Source organism: Silurus meridionalis, chromosome 15 (assembly GCF_014805685.1).
Source record: "Silurus meridionalis isolate SWU-2019-XX chromosome 15, ASM1480568v1, whole genome shotgun sequence".
NCBI lineage: Eukaryota > Metazoa > Chordata > Actinopteri > Siluriformes > Siluridae > Silurus > Silurus meridionalis.
The window spans coordinates 2,896,862-2,923,887 of NC_060898.1; the positions used below are offsets into that span (position 1 = coordinate 2,896,862).

Sequence of the window (27,026 nt, forward strand, 5' to 3'; positions counted from 1 at the left end):
TGCGTTACTTTTGAGTAGGAAAATAGTTTGTTTGATTTTATGATTTCACTCTACTGTACTGTGTCCTTGAGTGAGATGAAAGGCGCCTTTATATAAATGTATTGTTATTATTATTTATGATTGTGCATTTTGCATACATTCGTATCATATATTAGCTCTTTGCATGCCATTTAAAATATGTAAACAATAACTGCAAGGGGATTAAAGGCCTCCTTTCTTGGCCTGAACACTATCAGAATCACTGACACATTTTATTATTGTTTTTTTTCTGTGAATATGTATAACATTATTCCCAATAAGCTATTCTCTTCATTTCATAGCATTTATCTCACTTGCACTGCTTCAAGTAGTGTCTGTTTAGGTTAGAGTTTCAATTACTTACAAAGAACATATTTACTTTTAATTACCACATTATCTGTGTAAAGCTGCTTTGAGACAATGTTTATTGTTAAAAGCGCTATACAAATAAAATTGAATTGAATTGAATTGAATTGAATTGAATTGAATTGAATTGAATCCAATCATATATCTAGGACTGCTATATTGCAATGCTGCACCCTGGACTTATTTGGAAAAAAGATTATAATTGCACTGCTTTACTTACATTATTATTTGCACTGCTTCACTTTACATACCCTGCACAAACTGTGTAATTAATGTCTTTATATTTATTTGTTATTTAATTTTTTTTATTTTCCTTGTTTACAGCATACTATGACAAATATTTTGTACATGCAACCCATGACACTGAAATGAAGATGATTCTGATTCTGCACTGTGGGCACCTGTAGTGTAAAATACATATTGCTTGAAGCTGTTGGTTTTAACCAATCAGATTTTGATTTCGCAACACTTAGGCCATCAAACAGGCATACCAATTTTCACCTTCTTTGATTGGATGGTCAGAGAGCTTGCAACCGGACTTATAGCAAACTGTACAAGCTCAAATATATTCGTGTGGATTTAATAGCTGATTTTTCAATAAACCAGAGATGGCAAAAATACATGCATCGTTCACTCAAGTAGAAGTGCAGATACTCATGTTTTAAAAGACTCTAGTAAAAGTTGAAGTTCTGACTACACTTTTTCACTCAAGTTAAAGTAAATAAGTTTGGGCTCTGTCTTGTACTTAAGTAAAAAGTACTCATTATTACTACCTGTTTTAGTGTCACACTGGTAACTGAACCTCACATCATATTAATATATCGATCAAAAGAATTTCTATTTTTGTTGCCTAATGAATGTATCCAGGCTGAACATCCACCATATAGAACACAAACAGAGAAAAGATGATGATGATCAGGTGATCAGGAATGTCTCTGTTCTTAGTCATGTTTACATCACTGACTCCCTCTGTCTCATCCACTTTAACCCCAGACTTCTTGTTGCCTTCTGTCTTGCTCGTTGCCAGGAACTGATACACCAGTGGTGGATTAAAAAAGACACACAATGACAAGAAATAGGTTGATGGGCTGAAAAAGTCACGCAGTGAGAAGAAGAAATATCGATCATGTCACTAAATAGATTAAAAGTACAGATATTTGTGTAAAAAATGTATTTTGTACAAAAAATAAATAGTGAAGTACTGATACCAGGAAAATCTAAAAGTATTTGTACTTCATTACTTCCCATATCTGCATTCCACAATGGCTAAAAGAGGAAAAGAAATTAGCTTGGTCGCAAAAACACTTAACAAGGACAATTAGGATGGACTTTTCGAAGAAAGTGGGACATTGTAAGGAAAGGTTAATGATGGTGTTAATAGGTGGATTGATTCAAGTAGGACACCACTGAAGGTCTAGGTGTCAAATGCACCAGTATTACATATACATTTACTGAGTTATAAATGAGTACATGCGTATGAACAAGGAAGTGGGCTGTGAGTGGTTTTCAAGTTACGCAATACATTAACTTTAATTTACTATTATGATTTGTTGAATTAATGATAAAAATGCCAGTGTTTTGTTTACATCACTATTAACTCATTAATAAAATATGCCTACAATAAAAAAAGTTTTCTATAAACATAAATGGTTTCTATTCTTACCATTTATGTCAATAAAACCTTTCAAGTTCATTAAAAAATTTAGTTAGAATTGAAACAAACACGGGCCCAGCAGTGAGATTTTGTTCAAGTGATGTCATACAAACATTAGCCCCACCTCAAATTCGGATCGAAATGTTCATAACTTACAAACAGTTTGCAAGTGTGAGAACAGAATGAGGTCATGATGCTGCTCTTTGGTTCAGGAACTTTGTGAAATGGAGCAGTATAGAGTTTTCCTGAGAGATTTGCCCTTTTGCAGACAGAGATTAGTCGCCACTAAACAGTCAGCAAATTTTAGTCAAGGTTGGAAGCTAAGTGCTGTTTCTTGTGGAATTATTTTTTTACTTTGCAAATACTTTCTGTACTCCACTGAGGCCAAACAGTGTGTTATGCAGATTATACACAGCTGCTTTCTGAACATGTTGGAAAGTATGTATTGAATATTTGAACAAAAAAGTATATATATATTGGCTTTTGAGGCCAAGTACATTAATATGATACTGAGTTCTCCATTTGTAAATCTATGAAAAGACATCAGAAGATGTTTTATTTACCAAAATTTATCTTGAGGTCAGGTTTTTTAGGGTTTTAGATTTTGAACAATGCCTTAAGTGAGCTGTATGGGTAACTTAAGCATGTGTGTAACCTGACTCTAAATACAAGAAACGTTCCCCTTTGCAAATACTGATACAACTTCAAATTCTCTGACTTTGAATTCGGCTCAATCATTGCTGCCATTATTCTTGAATATAGAAAGATAATAATTACACAGATCACATGTAAACTATTGCTTGTAATTCAACACTGTGGACAATAAAGGACTAGAGTTTTGAAATATTGAAACACAAACCTTCTCCACCCAGAGCAGAAGTAGTGACACAATAACAATAACACTGCAATTATTGTGATATAATGGGATTAGATGTGTAATGAGATTGGATTTGAGAGCCCTTCCTGACTTGTAAGTAAATGTTTTCTTCTGCTTTGTTACCTAAACAAATGAGATAAAGTGCTCTGAGGTGCAGAGTCGTCTCTCCCTCCCGAGATTTCTGTCATGTCGCTGTTTGAGTTTTGGGTCTTCTTTTACTGGATTGTTACTTGGCACACCAGATGGGGAAATTGCAGATGGCAGTTTACATAAACTTCTCTGGTTGAAGGTGCTCACAGCGAACGTGACAAATCAATTTGAAGGCTGCTTACACTCGTAACTCATGCTCCTCATATTCACAGCTGGCGAATAAGCTTGTGTTAGGGTGAATATATTTATGCATGTATTCGCTTTTATCAGCGCCTCTTTGTTCTATCTGGGCCATCAGTTTCTCTACTAATGAGGGTGTTTTGCTCTGTGCATTTACTCGAACTTGGATGGGTGGGTTGCATGTCTTTGTAGGGGATTTTCAGGGCTAAAATAGGTCTTGCCCCTTCTAAATAAGTGGGCAGATATGTTGTCAAGCAGGACTGTCCCATCTTGACATGATAGCATAGCTTTATAGTCCCAAGAGCTCCAAAATGGCTAATTGGTCATAATGTCTGATCTGAATTTGAAAGCCAACAAGCATCTTCTCTGCCAGCTAAAGCAATTAGCATGGCAAACATGGCTACAGGTCTTGCTAGCAGTAGACTTCTCTTCAGGTGATTGGGTACCATTTCTAACCCCATGCTGGTGTGACAGCTGAAAAGACAGTTTGTGCAAAAGACTGCACCCCTTTTTCAAATACCAACTTTTGCTTCTGAGTTACATTTTAATAAAAGGAGGGCAATGCTGATGAGACTCTTTTTGGATGAGGAGGAGCAAATTTCCAGGCCAGTTGAATACTAGCAGAAATAAAAAACTAACCAGATCCATTTAATTGTTTTTCAAAGGTGCTGTGGCATTTCACGGTGCAGTGCCTTGCAGAAGTAATCGTCCCCCTTTAATTATTTCCACATTTTGTAGTTTTACAACATACACTAATATCAGACTTAACTGGGATTATAAGTGATGAATTCCGAGAAATTCCGAGAATTCCGAGAAATAAAGTCTATATTGCTTGCAAAGTTATTTACAGATAATTAGTAAGTCAGTTCTGGTGGAAGCAGTTGCTATTCTAATTTGCATAATTAGTGGATGGAGCTGATATGTATGAAACAAAGGGGTCACTTAGACGCATGGGCAGTATATCCCCTTGCTTCTGAGTTGCTTTAAAAAAAAATTTAACAAATAAAAAGTAAATGAGTATAAATGTAATGTACATGATAGAAGTAAAGTAGGAATGGTCTCGGTGTTGTCTACAGAGACCTGGATATGTGGAATTGTGGGGCATACAGACTGACAGCGGGTGCTGATGAAATAATAATGTGCACTGTATGCGCAGTTGGAATTTGCACATGAAAATCGTCTTTCCCGCTCACCCCTCATGGCGTCATGTGCAGCACTGATCCCTGCTGCAGTGTTTATATGGAAATTGCCTGCTCATTTCCACGCCCTCTTGTGAGAGCCTGAAGCATGATAAGCATAGAACAGGCTGGGGTTGTGTGTGTGTGTGTGTGTGTGTGTGTGTGTGTGTTAAGATTAAGGTTAAGATTTGCTTCTGAGTATTTACTGTGTTTCCAAATCGGTTTAAGAAGAATAATGTTATACCACAGTGAAACTGAATTCCTGAAGTCTGATTGTGTGAAAGTATGCTATGATAAAGATGTGCTATTTTTGCAAAAATTGAAAAGTCTGAAGACAAATCTATGTGTATTGTTGATGGAATGGAAGCACTAACTAATAGCGTTAATCAAACTACTTTCTTTGTTTTGTTTTTTTTGTAGTTTTTGTGCAGAATTCTGACAATGTACCCAGAAGCTGGAAAGAAAAATTTGAAGGTCTATGGCTTCTGCCTCTTAAGCTGGGTTCATTTTGTTATGTCTGGCTAATGTTACATCATGTCCTGAAACTGATTGTTTTTCCAGCAAGAAAACACCCAGAGGCAGAATAACTTTTTTAGTTCGAGCCTTATACTTCATCTTTACACTGTATAAAAGCTTTATCTGCGATTGGTGATTACACCATCTATTTGTTACAGAAAATACACCCTAGCATGAGCTATGAATACATATCTGTATTTTAATAACACAAGGAAAGAAAAAAGTATATTCTAATTTGATGATCATGTGTATTACCAGAAATAAAATAAATTCTCAGATGCTTGTAAAAATATGTACAGTACTGTAGCATGACATATTAAATGTTAGTTGTACACCACAATGCACCAGGGACACTACACAAAGGACATCACTTCTCCATGAAATGTATCCACCCTGTTGATTAAGATTGTGTCAATGATAGTGTTTGGAGCCAAGAGTGCTTTTAAGCTCTCGAAAAAAATAATAACGACCTTACTTTTTTGAAGACATTCTTACAGGCCTGACATAGCAATGGCAATGGGAGTCATTACAATCGCTCAGCACAGTATTTATGAGCAGCCCTCGCCTGTAAAGACTCCTTTTAACTACCGACATGATGCCTGCACTGCGGGTTGGACACGTCTCAAACGCAAGTGTAAATTCCACACTGTAATAAGAATTTCACTTTACTTCTATTCCCTCATCTCTCACTCTCTCACGCTCAACTCTTTCTCAGCCTCTCTTTCTTCCTTTAATGCTCCTTCCTATTCTTTAGTTTCTTTATTCCTTACTGTATAGCTACATATATATATATATATATATATATATATATATATATATATATATATATGAATTGATGTTTCTCATAAAACAAAAAAGTAAACATAAAGTGTGTTTTGACTGAGGTCTGTCTCGTCTCTGCAGCTTTTCAGTCCTCAGGGATGTGCCAGGACGCATAGGCCCTCGTCCCATATTTCTTTCTTTCTCTATATCTTTTGGTCGTCTCCAACCTCGAACCTTTCCCCACTCGTCTTGTCTTTAGCTTCCTTCTCTGTTACTCCCCCTCTCTCTGTGTCAAAGCCAGTTACAGGCAGAAGATCTCTCCTTCGTAAATAATTCACAAGTTGATTAATAGACTCACAAGGGTATAATTAGACAGGGGAGAGACACTGGATAGTGTAACCAGTACAGTGCTTAGGGGAATTAGAGAGTGGGATTATTAAGGAATAGAGAATAGTGTGAGTTAAAAAAAAAAAAAATAAGCGTGTTGTAAGGTGGTAAGGAATGAATATGAGGATGAGGATGGGGGCATCTTTGTTGGATTTTTGTGGTGCGCAGTGTGCAATGCGCTCTCTCCAGGAGGAAAGAGCCAAGGTTTGTTTGATGTGGAAATTGGACAGTTTGAATCCGTCTCTTTTAATTTTTCACAAGTAACAGGGACCCCCTGGGTCTGCCACACTTTCCTTATAGGAAATAAATGAATTTTTCTTTTTCTTCCTTTTTTCATACACTCCCCTATTTTCTTTATCTTCCTGATCTGTCCTTCTTAATACAGTTTCCTTTTGCTCTTTTTGCTCATCTACAGTCGCTCATTCCGCGGCTCTTTTTCAGGGCTGTCGTCAGAACCCGTTCGGCTTCTAAAAGCCGAATTTGGCTACTTTGGCATTCCGTAAGCGACGGGCCTCATTGTGCGAGGCAGCCGTTCAAGCAAAATCTAACACATGCAGAATACAGCTTCAAATCTAAACAGCTTTCTGTCTTCCTCTGCACACGGCATGTCTGAAATGAAAAAAAAAAAATCAACCAAGGGAGAATCAATAGAGCTGAAATATTCAGAGATGCGTCTGTTGTCTGTTCACCTTCAGCGAGAGAAAGAGACTTAACGGAGTTCATGATGTTGCATGTTGTTTCATTTTCTAACCTCCCATCCTATTTGTCATTTGTTTTTTTTTTATTTGAAACCTAAAATGCAGTTTCCAAGTATCACTTCTATGTGTAACTGTACAGTATGCTGTATGTGTGTGTGTGTGTGTCAGTGTGTGGAAAGCAGAAGAAAGGAAATTTCTCTGAACAGGCCTGTGCTGGTCCGTCTGTAACGCATCCCGTCAGATCTCATTTATCTCATTTGCTTTTCGATTTCCTCCTGTCTGCCTCCACATGCTCACCTGAACAAAAATCCTTGCATCAGCAGCTTCACGTTTTGTGAATTTTTTAAGTGTATCATATCAAACGAACCAATGAATTGAATTTGAAATCAGATCACGATTTATAAATGCTTGATTAATTCCTGTTTGATTTCAAGAATTTGCCCTGTAAACAGGCATTTCAACACATTTCGAATCCCCTGAATCATGAGCTTTTTCTATAACACCCTTCCCAGGTAGGTGGCGGTATTGGAGCTCAGCAATGAATGTTGATTTATTTATCTCCGTTGGCATTAAAGCGCTGCTCACCTGATGAAGGGGGTGTCAGGTGGGCCTTGACAGCCTCAGAGGCAGCCGAGCTTGTGCGATTTGGCTGCTGCACCTGCGGAAACAAGAAACGTCTGCGCCGCCTTTGAAGTTCTGACAGACGAGAGACTCTGAACGTGCCTTAATCTTCCTGTTCCTCTGTCAGAACGAGACGCCGGCGTCTCAGAACGCCGCGCGCTGTTTGCTTTTGCTGCTTAATGACACAAACCATTCACCCCACCACGTATGACAGCATTTCATCTAGGCCTAATGGGTGCCGGCTGATGTTTCAAACACACACACACACGCCTCTCTCCTCTCTGTATTTCTGAGGAAGGGAAAGACAATGAGGCGCTTCAGCACGTGTTGATCGCTTCTTTTTTGAACGCGTTTCTGTGTTAGCGATGAGCACAAACACACAGGAAAAGTGGCGCGTGTGATGAGCTGAAGATCAGATCAGTAGATTGCTACTGTACAAGGCCGTCTCCGTCTGAACTGATTGGCCTGTAGCAGAAAACGAACAGACATATGTTTGGAGGCTGTGTGTTTTAAGTGCCGGTTTCAATCTGGCTCATGCTCCCTTAGCAAAGCACATAAGTATTAATGTTTTTAAACTTTTTTTTTTGCAGAAAAAAGGAAAGGTGGGAGAAAATGTTTTGGTTACACGCTAGCTGGAGGCTTTTCTGATCCGAAATACGCTCTTTGTGTATTACATACCTGAATTAGAGGTGAAGCTAAAATCTGCTTAGCTTTAAAATTTAAACATGTACATTTCTCAGACATTTCAATTCCATTAAAAGACACCAGCACACTATCGCGTAGCATTGTACAGCTACTGTTAGCATGCTGATTAGCACTTAACTAACACTTAGGGTACACACAGGATAACACACACCAAAGTGTTATACAGAGATAACAACCCCTTTATTATTGTCTCATGTATTTTGTCATATTTTCTCTATTTTATATTTATAGTCCCTTTTATCCAATGCACAATTTTCTAAACAGCCAATCAGGTTTACATTTCACTTCAAGTTGTATTTTGTATATATATATATATATATTCATACGATTATGTGAATAAACAGGTTCATGGTTTTAACAATGCTACACGGTATATATGCATTTTAAGTCACGTACCCTGTCTGACGTGATCTCTAGGATGTAAGTGACAGGAACAAACTTGTTTGACACGCCTTCCAAATTCATGACAATTGCTGTTGTGGTAAAAAACACATTTGGGACAGGCTGTATTTAACTTGCTTTGTATCAGGATTGCATTGCATCACTCCGTCCACCACTGGTTTATTTTCCTTCGCACCATCATGTTTTATTCCTTACTTAAAGACTTTTGCCTCTTTTGACAGACTACACAGGTCTTCAAGATTTGAGCAGAACTTGGGAAAAAGAGCGAAGTACCGAACACCATCTGCCATTGTGCTGTCGACAAGGTCAGTTCAGTGGTTACAAAGTGTTACAGCAGCACAGACGTCGTTAACAGTTTTTCCAGAATACCGTGCTCCATGTCCTTCCCCATTAAGCCTGCATAATACAGTACAAATTCAATAATTCACCCGGCACAGAGCATTACCAGTTATCACGATGTGCATGTAATTCTGAGTTAGTGGAGACATAAATAATGTTCGGGTTGTCTTGTTCAGATGTCCTCACCTCAGCCTTGCCAAAAGTCTAGCGATCTGCCTGTAATTGGTGCTTATTATGCCATTTTGCAAAGGCTTGTACCAAGGACAGGACTACTCTGAAATGTTTAATGTATGCCGCCAGTGAATCTCCGCCAACAGCAGATAGGAACGGTCATTTCCATGATGGTTCTTGTTCTATACCATTGAAATCCCATTGCTGTTTTTCTTTTTTGCCATCTTCTATTTATCGATCCTCACTCCCTTCCTGTGGCTGCTGGTGGAGGTTGGATGCAGGGTAGTTGGTGTGTTAGTGGAAGAGATGGTAGGCAGGAGAGGGCACCGAGGTTAATTATTCGATTACTGGGTGGCTCAGGCAGGAGCTGTTTAAACAGGACCCAGTCAGCAGGGGATTAGGCCTCATTACTTGAGCTAAAGCTACGCTGCAGATCCTCCGCCACTGCCCCACGCTGCCGTGGGCTAAGACGTGCCAGGGAATATTCATACGGCCCCTGGACGAAATGATAAAAGGGGTAGATGGAGAACTAGTGCACATAAATCTTGAGCTTAACTCCTCCAGATCTGTGGCATCATCACTCTAACTGTGTAGCGCTACAATTATCCCCCAAATGCCCTGTGCTCCGTGAGATTAACATCACTTCTCCAGTTACAGCTTGAACCGCTCCTGCTCTGCTCCTCTCCTCCTCTCCTCCGTTCCTGTTGTCCATCAGGCATCTCGTGGCCAACAGAGTGTCTGATGGCAGGTGCTGATAATGACACTGCTTTGGCTGATGAGTGGAGATGAGAGGAGAAATGAGGTCAAGACTGTGTGCATGAACCGACCGTGTTGGTCATTGTGCTTGTGAACTCGGTTTGCATTAACTTTTTTTTTTGCCCGGGGCTTGTTTGTTAAGGGGGATCTTTTATCTGATAGTGTTGGGTCTCAGAACTGTTACTGTGCTGTGGTAGAGGAAAGAGTTGCTCTGGGCTTGCAAGAGCGAGGTTCATTAGTTAACTAATTAGCTTATGTTAAGTCGTACATGTTTCTAAGCTACATAGCTGGCAAGCAAAGACTCCATGTACAAACTGTTTCATTGGCCATGGAACAATATTAACATATTGCTCTATTCTCCAGGTTCCTGTCTTGAATTTTCCTTTTTTCACAATCCTGACTCTATACTAGCATAAGAGTTTAGCAATAAACATGGAACAAATTCCAAAAATTGGAAAAACACTTAATAAATATGTACATTGGAAAGTGTTGGTAAATTATTAGAAGAACCCTATGGTTCCAAAAAAAAAGAAATCTACGATAAGTGGGCATGAAGAGTGTTTACTGATTACCGTCACTCATTTGTTTCATGTAAAAAACATATAAGGAAATAAATGAGGTACCGTTATGGGTTAATGTGTTTTTGATGCACGCTTTCTAAGATTCATCTAAACGGCAACACAAATACTCAAACACCATTATAAACCAATACACACTATAACATCTATGAACACATGGGAATCTGTAATGGTTAAAATGCCTTTGAGGAACTGACCTGTAGATCTTTATCTTTTCCTAGAAAATATATTGTGTTTGCTATAAACCCAGTTGATATTTGCCTATAAGTTTTATAGTTATAGCTTTCTATAGACCACATAAATTCACTAATGTTTTTCCACTGATGGGGCCCTGTCCTGATTAGAAACTCTACCTGTACTCGGTTTACAGTCCCCAAAAAGGTCACATGTATACACACGGCCTTCTTCAGCCCATATTCAGTTGCAATGCTTTAAATCGCCTGGGAGACACTCGTATCTTACTCAGACAACTAACACCTAAAGACGATATCCACCACATTGCTTTTTTCAAAGTCAGAGTCGTGAGTTGGAATGGTCTGTTCATCTGGTTGTACCTTGTGTGAGAGCTTTCTTTTTTTTGCTGTCTTAAAAAAAAAAAACATAACAAACACCGCCTGGGTTGCCGCTTCAACGGCAAATGGAATTTAAGGAGCGTATACCGTCACAGAATCGTGCGCACACAGACAAGACAAGAGCGAGAGACGTCTATGGAGACTGTTAAACCATTACCAATAAAAATCCTATTAAGCCCATGAAAAAAAAAACGGTTGATTTTGGAGACTCTGTCTCTCCAATATGTGTGATCTAGCTTAAATCCGGGACAGAGAGCTACCATTATATAATTGAGGAAAAAATCAATGAAGGCAGCTGGACGTGGCTGCTGTGAGCAGGGCCACGTCCATATGGAAGGTGCACAGCTTCGATCGGTGTCTGGGATTGGCTTAGCTTCACTAGCCTAATCACACACTGCGCTGGTCGATGCCAGGCCTTGGCTCTTGGCACTCACAGCATATGTTAACATTAGTTTTTCCTCCCCCTGTCTTAACAGCACCTGGGATCCGAGCCATTTAAAAGCAAAAGAAACAGGGATTATATTAAAGATTGCCTGAGGATGTTTGGGTGGCCAGTAGAGGAGAGAAGAGTGCCACGAAGGATATTTATTTTTATCGACTCTGTGTTGTAGAAACAGGAAGATTTAGAGAGGCTTGACTACTAAAATTCCCTTAGAGACGTTTGCTCTGAAAAGGATGAGAAAAGGTTTCCGAGCATACGGCGTGTTGAAGTTGATTGGAATCTTCAGCAGAATAATAATGCTGTTATGGCTGGAAAAAAAATCTGTCATATTGAAATCATCTCAAACTCGCCATCATTTTTGCTCTGATTCAATGCAGCAGTTTAAAAGAAAAGGGCGAAGGAACACCTAAAGCTTTGCGAGATGCTCATAGTACGTTCTTATATATAACAAATAATCTAGGATGGTAAAGGAATCAGTTCTTCCTTCCAGGAGAACCTTTGGAACCCTTGGTGAAGCTTAACAGCGATTTTCTATAAAAAGGATCCTCAAGGAACCCTTTTTCTTCTGTAAATAAACCGAATTCACATGATGTTAATGCGCATACTGGAACATTATTGGCTCTAATATTTGATGATGCAATACGCAAACTCGGATTTGCCATTTAAATCTATACATCTACACTGAAGTGACCTAGGATTCAATTGAATCATCATAAGTACAGATTTCATAAACTACTAAAAACAAATAACGTATACACTACTTGTTGCTTTTATACGTTCTTCTGTGCAATGTGGATTGATAGCTAATAAACTGATTGACGCAACAGAAGTGTGTTCCATACTAGCTTTGTGTGTAGTCATATACAACAAAAAGGTCAACCTTTAGAACCTTCTTTAGTTTGTCCCTCTGGGAGAACCCAAATTGATCCTTGTTAGAAAGAAATCTTTTATTTACCCAAAGGAACTTTTATAACCTTCTTACCTTCTGTCCTTATTGTATTACATTGCATTTATTTAGTAAGATCAAATATATTTATAATCATTAACAATTGATAGCTATTTGTTAAGAAACAAGTTGTGTTCAATTTCAGTTTGGAACCAGGTCAGGGACTCCTACCTCTTGGTCAGATGATCCTCAGCTTCTCTGCTGCTGACCTGTAATCCTGCAAAAACTGGAGCATATTTACAGATGAGAGAAGGTGAGTCGTGTTCTGCCATATAAATTAGATTTGGATTGGCCCAATTATGCCATTAACGGGGTCCAAAGTGGGAGCTAATGGCTGGAGACCTCATTTACATAGCATTAGCTTAATTGAGCTGCAGGCACAGGTTTTTGCAGCCTAGCATGAGTGGAAGGTCCGGGCTAATGTTACTGATGGATTGGTGATGGTCTGACAGCAGCCTTTTACCTGACAGTTATATTAATTAACAGCTATCCTGTTACACAGGCTTTAAAAGCGATGAATAAATAAAACAGGTGATGATGCAGCAAATAGATTTCGAGAAACTAAGCACTGAGGTTATTAAATGTTGACATGGAATTGTCATAAATGTAGATTCGGTGCATCAGGTTATGTTTTTAATTCAAGGTCAGGGTTTTTCGGTAACAAAAATCGAAGTCAGTCTCCTCTTAGGAAGAGACCAGCCACATCTGAAGGGAGACTCAGTGAAGCGGGTCAGGCAGGAAGCTCTTTTGTTATGTAAAAAGCCGCTATTTGATCCGGGAGCAGAAAAAAAAGGAAAGAGAAACCTGGCCCGATAAACTTCTCATCAGATAATTGAAGATGCCTTTGCTCCAATTTCTCTCCTTTGCATAAGTGTCTGATCAGCTTTCAAAAGCAGATAGTGGGGAAGACGGAGACGAAGGATGGGTCCAGGCGCCGTCTCCTCTCTGTTAATATGCAATAGTATTCAATACAATTAACTGAGAAATAATATGAAACCATACATTTCTTGAAAAATTATAAACTGTACATTTTTGTGTAAATTTCAGGTCGTAAATCTGTTCGTAAAATCGTAGGGATTTTGTTTGTATATTAATTGTGGGTATTTTCCTGGAAACCCAGTAACACTTGTTCCATGGAGGCCTTAAGGACCAAACCTGTGATGTGCTGTATTCATTGATTAGGCTAAATAATTGTACGTGTGTTCAGATTTAAACAAAGTAGGAATGTCCTAAACCAGACATTTTCAGTCAGTGAATTGTGTCCTCGGCTGAAGATGTGAACTGGATTGTATAGGTTGATTTTGAAACCTACTCATGCAGATATTTAGCCCTTTTTGTATTTGCTGACAATATCTTCCAACATTCCATCATGTTCCCAAAAATGTATAAACAACTTGTAGCCTAGTTGAAACCAAAAACCCAACCTGAGCAGGCAGTTACTAAGGATGCTAAAAACATATTTCACAACTTCACATGTTCATATTAGTAAGCGTGGCTTTTTCATCGCGTAGCTGAGAGTTGTGCTTTTGGGGCCCTTGAGCAAGGCTCTTAACTCGCTGTGCTCTACAGGTGCTGTATCAGGGCTGACAGCTTCCTAGCATTGCTGGGGGATGTGAAGAAAGAATTTCACTGTGCTGTAAACCTTTCCTTTTACATTTACCATTTGTAAACTTGGCTGGTCTTTTTAAACCTTTTGGCATATGTTTTTGTATTTGTAAAACATCAAAATCAGCCATTTATTGTTAATTATGTATTTCTCTTCAATTACATCCCTACATCCTTAAACAGTTTGTTATAGGCTTGTCTCCTGTGAGTGAATTTGCTCCTTGTTGTTTGATCACAAGCATCTCATTGTAAAGCTGGTTCAAATTTTTATCTCGGATATTTTTTTTCACCCGTTTTCTTCTTTTTTTACATATAAAAATATGCTTTTATAATATACTTTTGTTTTTTTTCTCATATATTTTTCCCCCAAGTCCACTCTCGAAGGAGCCATTCTAGCGCCTGTTGCTGTAATTGGAGGCGTAGACTAAGAGTTTTGCACTCATTAGTCCCCCACAACTTCTCTCATCTCTTTCCATTCTAATCATATTTCAGTGCATCCAAGTCGTGCGCCCCCTCGCTCCCTCTGTCCTCCTCCCTCTCCCACCTCTCCCTCGCTCTCTGTCAGTCTTTAACTACACTCCACTTTGGCCACTGCTCTACTTGTTACAGCCGCAACATGAGTGCAAACAATCAAAGTGTTTGGGAGCACTGAAATATGCATGGCTCTCCGTGACAGACAGATAAAGCAGGGCAATTAGGCACGTAATCCTAGAGCACGGCGAGGACTCGGCTGTCCTCCTCTTCCTCTCCCTGTCTCCCTCCCCTCCCCTCGGTCCGTATCTCTTTCCCAGCGCTACTCTTTTGCGCTGTATTAGTTAAATGTACTTTGTGTGTCGGCTCCCCATCAAATCAAGTAACACTTCCTCTAATTGGCTTATAAATAATACAGCAGAGGCCGCATTATAATTTCATCAGTGGTAAACATTGCGGGGGCAGTCGGTAAAGAATCTATCCCTCATTAATTTCCTTATTTGGGTAGATGGAATGGAGAAGGAAGTAAAAAGGAAAGGCGGAGATGAGGGTGAGAAAGAGAAAGAGAGAGGGGGATCAGGTGAATGTAAGAAACATCACCACAGGCAAACAGGGAGGGAAAGTTAAAAAAGGGCCGTGGGTAGGGGGACACCGCAGGTGCTTTTCTTAATAGATGTCAGATATTTGATTCGATTTTTGCCAGAAACCCTCACGACAAAGTCAAGACAGGAGCCCATTCCTCCTCCTCTCTCTCTCTCTCTCTCTCTCTCACTCTCTCTCTGCCGCCTTCCTTCCTTCCTTCCTTCCTTCATTCCCTCTGTCTCATGACTTCTCACTCATATCTTTTCTTCCCCCATTTTCTCTTCTTGTTTCTTTTTTGTTTTTAAAGCAACTTTATGAATATTTCATAACAAGACTCATAAATATTCATTCTAATAGCTTTGCATAGTAGTTATTTCCGGTATTATTTTTTCATAGAAAAAACAAAAATACTCATTATAAATTCTTCATGCTCTGAAATAATAGCATGCATAAAAAAAAAACAAGCATGCATGCTTGCACGCACGCACACACACACACACACACACACACACACACACACACACACACACATATATTCTGCCACTGTAGAAAATAGAGACAAATTATATACTCTACCCTACTGAGTTTTTGGTTTAAAGGTGCGGTCAGTGATAAAAAAAAAAAATAAATAAATAAAAACTTTTTAATAGAATATTTTTCTCTTTATAAAATATCTGCTCACAGGAAGCACTCTAGTCTTCATGCCCCTCAGTTAGGATCTGTAGATACAAGAGAAAACAATTGTTTTAAAAACCAATATCTGACTAGTTGGGACAAAAGCTTTTCCGCTTTCCTGTCAATCATGTAGCTTGTCAGTTCCACACAGCTGATCATGTCTTAATAAGTCCCATTCTTTAAATAGGGGTTTCTACTACATTTTGGATTTGTCAGTGGAGACTTTGGACTGTAAATAATATTAACAGTCTACTACAATGGCTTAGGACCGCAGTTTGCATGAACAGTTCTGCATTTAAGCAGCTATCACTAAACAGTACACCTCAACAATGATGAGGATAGGTTCTTTTTTTGAGTCTGGTTCCTCTGAAGGTATGCCATTTCAAGGCCATTGCCATTGTCAACCACTGGCTCGCTCATTAGAGATAAACTTATTGGGAAATGGTGCTTGGCTGTTAAGGCATAGGACTTTGGATCCAGTGGTTATAAGTTCAAGTCCCAGCCATACCAAGCTGCCACTCCACAGCCCCCCGAGCAAGGCCCTCAACTTCAGAGTTGAGATATGAATGAGATAAATGTAAGTTGCTTTGAATAAGTATGTCTGACAAATAATGTAAATAAACTTATAGGCACTAAACTTATACAACTTTATAATCCCCTTATCTCTGTCAAACTGCTTTTAAACAACGTGCATTAAAAGTGCTCTAGAAATAAAAATGAATTGAACTGGATTGAATTTGGCCAATCAGCCAAAAAAGCATTTGTGAAGTCAGTCGAGGAGTTTTCAGGTTCCCCTGGTGTACCAGTTTGTCCCAGAGGTGTTCAGTTGGGTTCAGGCCAGTGCTCTCTCAAAGCCACTCAGGTTCATGTCTTCATGAAGCTTGCTTTGTGAACAGGAGCATTTTCAGAATGGAAAACTTTTAGAACTTATAGTTCCAGGAAAAGGGATAATTGTACTCAGCATGCAGACGTTTAATATTATTGCATGGCCACAATTTTGGTCCATGGGTGTTCACAAAAAATTTGGTGTTGCCCTTGAAAAAATGTCACATGATTGAATGATTGAGTGCACAGTTCCAACAGACTTCACATAACACATAAACATAATGTTATTCGACTTGTGACTTTAGGGGAACTCTTTAAGTTTCTGTCAAAGTTTTTTCCCCCCCGAGAGGATTATAAGAAAATAATAATAAAAATGTTGTATGGTGGCTGGTGCAAAGTGCAAACCACATTAGCAGTTTCCCATCAATCCTGGGCCCTAAACACCTTCATGTTTGGTTATCTTTTAAGTAGTAGCATGACCTATGTACATAATATATACAACACACCCACACCTCTGCTCCCCTGACACTTGTCTCGGGTTGTGGCTATGCTGTTGAGTAGGGCTTAATTAATATAGTAGTAAAAGGCCTGTCCGTTCCCTTTGTGCGTGTCTACATTAGTTCCACTTGAGCGGTTTAACACTGTCAAACAAGCAGTGTGCTTATTGACATCTCCCTCCCTACACACACACACACACACACACACACACACACACACACACACACACAAACACACACACACACACGCACACGCAAACCAGCCCAGTCATGGGTCACTGGCAGCATCCCGACAGGACCCATGTTGCCGTTAAAGGATGTTAACAGCCTGATTTGAGAATCTGTGATACAAATAAGGGCTGCATATCTTACACGTCTGAGGGTAGAGTAATCTAAAACACTGTATCCAATAAAAGTAGAGAGAAAATAATGCGCAGGACTTTATAGTGGAACCCTGAGCACAGTGATGAAAAGACTAAGCGATTTTTTTAATACAGGACAGCAAAACTGAAAACTGAAAGTCATCATTTTTCAAAATATTTTAGAGACTTCTTTTGTCTGACAGCATTTATTATCAGCACAATGAAACATTTTCTTTTTTTCTGTATGTCAGTCATGATGGCTTTTAAATCAGAGAGCTACAGGTGCATGATTTAAAGGTGTGGCTTTGGAAGGAATCACTGATGACAATTTCAATAGATAATGTTCAATGTTCAAGTCACTGAATATATCTTTACAATGTACTATATTATGATCTTATATGACCGGCAATCTTTAGTGATAAATATGAAAGGAATAAAACAGTAAAACAACCAATGATGAGGGGATATGGGTCATGTGACAAAATGAATTTATTTCCTATAACAGCACATTGTAAAATGTTCTGTTGTTTGTGTAGGCAATTTGCCAAATGGCCTAAATATTATTATATAATTACAATTAATAATTATATATAAAATACACTTTATTGATGTATATTTAATTATTTAATCCTTTTTGTCTTTCTATTAGAGTTAATACAACTATAGAATACACCAGGTCATGCTACAGAGAAATTGTATCAATCCTTTATCCTGATAACTTGTAACACAATTATGGCTTAACATCTAAACACAAATCCCATCAACCCCAAGTTATTTTTTAATTTATATATATTAAATGTCATAAAACCCGTAAATACGATTGACTTATTAGAACAAGCACGTTAATATAACTAGCGATTTGGCATGCAGATGGAATTAATGTCAGAGCTGCTGATATAGAAAATTAATCATCAACTCCTGACAAATCAGAATCAGCCATGCATGTATAATGAAAATACATCATTCCTATTTAATATCAAACAAACTTTTAATCACGATTATTTAAGGTATAACATTACACAGACATTTTATGGCAGCAAAAAAAAAAAAATCTAGATTTACATACACATTTATGAAATATGCTGCAAAATACAGAGCACATGCAGTGCACAAGCAGCAAGAAGACAGAAACGGTACTGGATCCTAAATTACTCTCATTTACGATAATTAATCAAACAGCTGTGCATGATAAGAGGGTTTCATAATGAAACCGTTATATTTGCTCAACAAAGCAGATTCTCATGTGCATGAAAATATGAACTCAAATATAGCAACTAATTATTACACAAAAGTACTCAGTCCACATTACTGTTTAAAGAAAGAACAGAATTTGGCCATGGCTGCAAGACTATAAATATTGTATGTTGCAAAAAAAACAAAGCCTGTGTTTGAAGTGCTGGGTGTGTGTGTGTGTGTGTGTGAACACAAAGAAAGCAAGGAGGAGGGTGCTGTAATTATTGTACAAATGCTTTCTGACATCTCGTTATATTGAAGACATAGGAGGTTCCTCCGAAACACGGCTAACCTCTCCGGCACTATGGGTCTCCACCTATCGGCACGGCACACCTTTAAGACTAAGCTAACGATATTATTATACAAATGAGGAACAGGGGAAAAAAGTTGCATTTTTACTTCTTTTGAAAGAAATTTTAGTGTAATCTTTATCAGTGTGCAAAGAGTGATTGCAAAAAAGAAATTATAAAATTAAAAAAAAGTAATATATTTCTGTGTTTTTTGTTTATTGCATTATTCTGTGCACACTTTCAAGAACATTTCTGAATGAATCTGTTTTCTATAAACAAACAAGAAATATATATTCAAACCATTGAAATATAATATTAAAATCTGGCACAAACACCCACAAAAGTAATGTGATTAACATTGTGAGATAAGTAATCCTCCGCTTTACCACGGTTCAATTCGTACACCTAGTGGTTTATTGCGGAATTGCATTTACCACATAACTAATTTGTTTCGCTGATTTTCCCGCTCTCTCTCGCGGATTGAACGATTGACCAAAAAACTTATAGGGAACTGCTTTGATGGAGTTTCATGTTGAAATATTGAAATTTATTATTAAAAATATAATTAGATTATAAAATAATACAGTACACATTAAACTTTTTTGCTTTTATCGCAGTTTTCGAAAGTAACCACGGCGATAAACGGGGGATTACCGTAATCTCATAAATGTGACATCACAATAACGATACTGCGCCGTCAAATCACCCAGTATTGTAGAAACGAATAATCAAAGGCTTGCCCTGAGAAGTCGATCACATTTACTTAATTAATTAAATGTAAGATGTAGATAAAAGATATTACACATGTTTAAGGTAATGAATTCCTTTAGTATTCAAGATGGTACACTGTATCTGTGGACAACTAGATACGTTTGGTGGCGGATCAAGGCTCCCCTTTTGGCCCGTCTCTGATCTCGAAGTGCTTGCTCTGTACGCATCGACTTTACATAATCAAGTGCCGCTGGTCCTTAAAGTTCTCGTGTGGTTAAAAAAAACAAAAACGCTGTTTGTGTTAAGACCGATTAACCACGAGAAACACAAACAGAGGTGCTTTTTATTACACGGTGGCAAAGCAGTAATATTTGCAATGACACCAACTTCTTAAAATCGAAGCACTTCTCATTTCAAGCCCCAGGAGCCCGTGATGCGCTCCAATGACCACAAAGTATCAGCAAGGAGTTCTGGGGGATCAGTAGCCGATTCCCGGGGACAAGCGTGAACAAGACTGCTCTGAAACGGCATTTTTTTTTTTTGTCTAACCCTAAGGTAGGAATATAGAGATGAAACTTATATATTTCTATATTCATATAAGTAAAGGTACAAGCAGATCTCGTGTCTAACTGTACGGCTCATGTATTTATTTCCCCACGGCCCATAAAAAGAGGGTTAACTATATTTAACAATATGCACTCTAACCCCGACTCTGCTTAATTAAAATGAGAATCACATCTGTGGCTGGAATCCGCACCTCATTACTCTGGTATCTCATTAGATGCGTATCCCTCGGGAAAGCGCCCGAAACGCACTCTTAAAACACTTTTGCCTCTGTCTCTTGCTGCAGATCTGTCTCTCGTGGGCTTTAATCTCTCCTCATGCAGCCCGTGTAAAAGTTCTCATGTGAAGACGGAGGACGCTGCCGATGGAGATGTTCCCGAAAGCCAATTAAGGAACACCACCATATGATGAGACTGGAAGGAAGTTATGGGGGAAAAAATGTATCGCAGCAGCAGCAGCATAGGCTCAAACTGAAAGTTTTCAGCATATAGGAATTCGTACACAACTGACCTAGACAGCAACCATAATCTCCAGACAAAACAAACCAGTGTTTTAAAATAGAGGGGGAGGGAAATATGACGTTCATCCAGAAAGCTCTGATAAATGCTCATAATAAACAGTGCTATAAAGTTTGTAAGGTTGTTGGTGTGCATCAGCAGCTTTGAGACTCTCCAGCGTTTTTACCCCTGGTGCGTCAAAGCAGCGGCGAGTCACAGAACGTGCACGGCCCCTGTAAGATCTTCTTCACCCAGTCTGGATCTGTAAAGAGGGAAAGAGGAAATGGAAATCCAAGAGAGGCGATGAACATGATGCAAACACAAGCCGGCAATCAAGTCGCCGTTTTCCGTGATTGTGTTTCGCAGGAGAGCGGGGGTTGAGACGACCTGATTAGCTAATGTCACGGCGCAGGTATGAGAGGTGGGGTTTCATGAGGTGATGCATGTTTAATGGGAGCTGATGTCAGCATGGGTACGCTCGTGTGGGTGTGTCGGTTCCCCTTCAACTGCGCCGTACAATGCACATGGTAAGAGCTGTACTTTTTAACTCACCTAGCTAGTGTTTACTACGGCGCTGTTCACTGCCACGTGCTACGAACGATTGTAAATGATTAACAACAGAGATGAACAACTTTATATTTATAAAAATCTATCAAACTAATTAGACCGTCACTGCTCGGACGTACTCGAAATTGTAAACGAACCCAATCATGTACCAAATGGAATTTGAATTTATTGTTAATTATATCAAATCATTGCCTTATGGATTAAAATTGCACACAAGCCCCACAGAATCCCGAAAGAAGCAGTTTTAACCCCTTACTCGACGAGCTGGGTTTTATGCGCAAACATTTTTTCAAGTGTAGGAAAAATATCAGTTCACTTATTACCATCCTTCTCTGTATGAAAAAAGTGTATTATTGACAGTTCAGTATTGATCTAATATTATAACGTTATATAATCCAACTCTTGTCCCACAGGATATTAAAAATAGTGTGTGTGTCAATGCCACGAGAAGCGGCTGGGCAGAACTCTGATGGATCGCCAGGTCTTACCCTCAGGCTGTGGCACTAAAGCAATGCTGTCCTGCAGCAGGCAGCGGCGGTACGACACACTCTGACAGACCTGATATGACCGTACACACCTAAAATAAACACACACAGAAAAATGTGGATGTGGCAGTTAGGTCCGCTCAGTCAAATGTATTTTTATAGAGTATGAAGGTAAAATCACTGACCGGGTTAAAACTGGTTATATTATACTGAAAAAATGTAGGATGAGATTAATTAGCTAGCATTAATACAGACTTGCTTGGCTTCTGGACTATTGATTTGTCAAAACTTGCAATATCTAGTAACAACTGAAGCCGCAGGTCCTTAGAGAGCATACTGACCTGGAGGTTAGGGGCAGGAAAAGACATCTAGATTTTTTTTTCTGCTTTCTACTGTAAGCATTGTTTTCCCAGGAAAATCGCTCTTCACCAACAAACGTAAAATGGATCTCTCTCCAGCTACAAAATCGATGTAGCAGCACCGTACTGGTTCTGTGCTTAGTGACCAAAAGGGTTAAAAGTTCCTATCTCAAGGTGGCCTGATGGGGTCCTTGAACAAAACCTTTAACCCTGAACTGCTGCAGAAGATCTCCCTGGATCACAGCTGAACCTGTGCTCTGACCTCAACTTCCTTCCACACGTGCGCATTTGTGGGCATATGGATTTTTATGACCAGATTTTCTTACAGAAACAGGAAAACAATTGTCACCAGCTGATAACATGAACGAATGGTTTCGAAAACCTTCAGATCAACAATCGGTCATTGTTCGATAAATGGTAAAAAATTAAAACAAATACAAATAAAAAAAACAAATCATTCGCAAATTGCTGGGGCCTAAAAGCATTGAAACGCCACAATGCATGCTGACCATGGAAAATGATGAACTTTAAGTTGTACGCTGAGCAACATCACATCATCCTCTCATTGCTTATTCTCCTTCAACAGCATCACTGATAAATGGCTGATTTATTTTAACATTTATTGCTGATTTTTTCTTTTTACAACTGAAAATGACTTTTTTTTACTATAATTGCATAAGTGATATATATACACTATACAACCAAGACAGGTGAATGTATAATTAAATTTACATACAGTGCCCTCTACAATTATTAGCAATCTTTATAAAAAAATGCTCAAATTATTGTCCAGAAAGGTTTTAACCGAAAATAATTCATTTTCCATTCATTTTTAAACTACACTTTCAGTATTAAAATGCGCGTAACAAATAATGACATCCCACAGGAATATATCAAATTTCTTGCAAATAATGCCATTATGAAGAAACACGGTGACCATAATGAAGACGTGCGCAGATGTTTAATAGCACACACTCGTACCTGAGCCATATGTGTCCGCTGCTACACACAGCCTGCTTGCGGTCAGTAAAGGGCAGAACCTCTTTACACATGCTGCAGTACTCGGGAAACGTCTGCTTGTTCATTTTCTTCATAATGTGACCAATTAGAACCTGTGAAGGAATGAGAATGCAAGGCATAATAAATGTTTCGCTATATTTACACGCATTATATACGCACACACATATATGTTAGGATTTGACCTTTGGCGCGCTTCTTCCTCCCACCTTTCCATTCAACTTTATTACTTTTTTGAGCAAACATTTGAAAATTAACACGTCTTAAAACAATGCCCACGTCATATTCTAATAGGATTCCAATCGTTCTTTACTTATTTAATCTATCTGCCCTTTTCACGTTCAACACCACATCAGGCCTGCGTAGATTTATTGTACAAATCTAATGCAGCAGCTATATTTGAGATGAACCTTTAGACTAATATGAGAAAGGATTACGCTTGCTATATTCATACATCGTGCTGCTAATGACTTAAGCACAAACACTGTGTTGGAGGATAAAAACTTTGAGTTTGTGATGTACAGCGTACGATCTTTTATCTGAATTTCGATTTCTGATGCTCCAACTTTGAAAATAAACCTGCATTAGTTAAGCAGATTACATGTTGAATAGAGTTCAATGCCTAATACAGCTATTCAGTGACCTCAAATGACCTCGTCCTTAATTTTTTTTTTTGCCATTTTCCCTCTTTCTCTCATTTGTTAAAGCCCCCAAAGTTGGTCTGTGGTGATCTTTAATTTGGCAGGACCTAGTCTGGGCATCTCCGTTCTAAACCCCGTATGTAAAGCTATAAGGCAGGGATGACTAAAATGCAATTTGCTGAATATTTGATGTATACATTACAAAATACCCCAAATGTGGCTGAAACGTGTAAAACGTCTGAAATGTGAGTAAGCAAAAGTCTCACCTTGGCAGCTCGATCTTCATTGGTAGGATCATTAGACAGGAAGTCGCAGATCCCTTTAGTGGGGATTCGTGTATTCTCCGTGACGAGGGTGTGCATGTAGACCTCTCCAAGCACCCTTTTCATGTGCTCACGTGTCAGGTGCGATTCCACCTCCTCGATCCATGCTGTAATTTCGCTGAATCGCTCATCATCTGGGTCTCCTTCGGCTTCCTTCGCTTTGAGCTCGTTCGTCTCCGAGCTCCCCTCCACCGCGTCTCCGTCCACCTCATCTGGCAGAAAAGCTTTGCTGTCCTCATGGGTGGGCCTCCAGCGTGCCTTCACTGGTGGCTTTTGCAAAGACTGGTGGAGGACCCGCAAAAGGAAGAGTTTAAATCTCCAAAGGTACATTGAGTTTGACATGGGTGTCTTCTCATCTAGTTCATCTTGGAGGAACTGAGGAATGCGTTTGTCGTGCATAACACGCCATCGCACCAGATCCAACAGGTCAGCCTGCTTGTAGAGACTTTGCGTTTGTGATTCGAGAAGCTCTGCTCCTGCTTCGTCTGGCGTCTTGAGCGTGACGAATTGCACGATGTTGGTGCGAACAACTGGATGCATCCCATTGATCATGCCTTCGGTGGTGGCCAGAGCCAGGTATGCACCATTTGGGCTGGTGGAGATCCCGTGGATGCGGCAGCCACGGACCCCTTCGGGAAGCTGCACCTCCTGTTGCTTAAAGACGATAGCCGAGTCAGTAAAAACCGGTGTCAGTTTTTTAACTGTACCATCCAGCGAGCATGTGAAGACTTGGCTTCCATTGTGTGTTGCACTTAAGGATGTAATTGGTGCCGAGTGAAGTCCAGTAACATGAGAGTTGTGCACGTTTAGACCAGCTTTGGAGATGAGCAACAAGCACCAGAAGACATATGGGCCCCGTGCTGCGACAACCAAGCTACAGTTACACTTTTGCTGCGGGTGGAAAAGAGTGATGCATTTGACGTCGCTCACTGGAATGTTATCTGTGTCTTGCCACAGCACCACTGGCTGTCTGAGGGTAAAGTATCCCTTCACTGCCTTCAAATTCACAGGCAATATTTTAACAGGTCCCACTGTGCTGCCCACGATCAGGCCGCTCATTTTGCGTCCACTATGCTCATACTCCCACCAGGCCAACACACTCGGTGACGACACGTCCGATTTTATAGTGTTGCAAGAAACCACAGAGTCTCTTCCTTGCACAGGCAAACAGAACTGCCACACCACCAAGTCCCCATTTTCCATCAGCACAGCCAAGAGAACCGTCCCCACGTCCTTGCACTCGTTGTTGCTCTGGATTTGATGCGTGTTACAAAGGCTGGACCACTCCATGCGCACAGGAGTCTGCATCCGATACCTATTCTGTAGCTCCTCGAGATCCTCCAGGTCTTCCGGCGAATGTTCTGATGCACCATCGCTCGTGTAGTTCCTAGACTTCAACATGTCACCATAAAGCTCTGTGAGGTTCAAGAGCTGAGTCCATTGCAGTCGCTTGTGGCAGCTATGAACAGTCAAGCGGCAGTCTAGCGTCAGGCAAGCCAGAATGCAGCGCCCGTTCACGTCGCAGCCGAGCGGCGACCAGCTGGTGTACTTCATGCCACGCAGAGCTCCACCCTGGGGATTCATAATTCTGTCCAGCAGAAAATTCTGCCTAATTAAAGGGTCATCGTGGTTTGCACATTTTTGTTTCACCGATTGCACTTTGTCCTCCGGGCCAACCTAACAACAAAAGCAAATGATATTATGCAAATGTGAATGTAAATAGACGTGAATATATTGACAATATAATTATGCATCTTCTTTGATTGAGATCAGGATGTAGGACATGTTCCTGCCTACAAAACCTGTTTACTAGATGGTGCAGCAAATCTTTGTGATTATCATGGGAACCCAAGAGCTGAAAAAGATTGTTAGTGATGTAGAATTCCTTCACATTTCAACCAGTGCTCTTTAGTTCTCATTCACATCTCACTGTGTTTTCTTGTAGCAAATATCTGTAAGAATTTGCATGCAATATACAGTAGTAATGCACGAGTGCTTATTGTTATTGCTGCAGGATAATTGGATCAATCAATTAATGAATGAATCAGTCAATGAATGAATCTAAGAATCAATCAATGAATGAATCAATGAATCAACGAATGAATTAATGAATCAACGAATGAATCAATGAATCAACGAATGAATCAATGAATCAACGAATGAATCAATGAATGAATGAATGAATGAATGAATGAATACTTGCCTGCAGTTCACACACGGACTCCGGCACGGGGATGTGAGTGCGGTGCAGGACTAAATCCTGGCTGTGCGTGCGCTGTTCACACACCAGCTCCATGAGGGAAACACTGTTGACGGTGGATATGGCGAGTCGGTGATCCTCCGACCACGTCAACGCCTCCAACCCGCTCACTGGACTCAAGAGTTTCACCACCGGCTCTCGTTTTACGATGGGCCCGAGTTCGGTCCAGAAATCCACATCCGCCGCCGGTTTCTCTGCAGACGACGCCTCGCCCGCATCCACAGCGCGGTTCGGTTCAGAAGCCGCCATTTTCCGAATGAAAATAAACGCTTCCGTCTCCAGGAAGTGGCGGCAACGGAAAAGGCGGGATTTCTTGAGCGCCTTTTGAGTTCGGGTTGCCATGTTTAAAATAATCATTCCGCTGCATATACAGTGTCATAATAAAATGGCTTAATTACTTACCTGCAACTATAACAATTACATTAACATTTTATTATAATCGGTTATAGAACAAGAGAAAGGTGACATTTTAAAGATTTACCTCTGCTGAATAAAGTCTTTGACACCACAATCCTGGATCCTCAACTTTTTTCTTTACTTGCCATTTTAACCTTGTTATTGGATGTAGATTAGATTAGATCAGATTCAATTTTGTCATTGTGAAAGACAGGACAGAGCCAATGAAATGCAGTTAGCATCTAACCAGAAGTGCCTAAGTGGCCTATTTACAATAGATAACAGATAAATAAGGTATGAGGTCCATAAATACAGGGGTGAGGGAGATTAATGTACAGCAGGTGCAAA

The 27,026-nt window shown here is 39.6% G+C and overlaps 1 protein-coding gene across 1 annotated transcript; it reads right to left on the reverse strand.

Moving 5' to 3' along the window:
• Window positions 1–18,304: 18,304 nt before the first annotated feature.
• Window positions 18,305–26,820, reverse strand: gtf3c4 (general transcription factor IIIC, polypeptide 4). Its single transcript, XM_046868436.1, has 6 exons — window positions 26,764–26,820; window positions 26,226–26,643; window positions 23,966–25,699; window positions 23,023–23,153; window positions 21,686–21,774; window positions 18,305–20,892 (listed from the first exon to the last, which is right to left on the reverse strand). The coding sequence occupies exons 2-6, from the start codon at window positions 26,637–26,639 to the stop codon at window positions 20,828–20,830; spliced, it is 2,433 nt and encodes an 810-aa protein (XP_046724392.1). The 5' UTR covers window positions 26,640–26,643; window positions 26,764–26,820; the 3' UTR covers window positions 18,305–20,827.
• Between the last annotated feature and the right edge of the window lie 206 nt (window positions 26,821–27,026).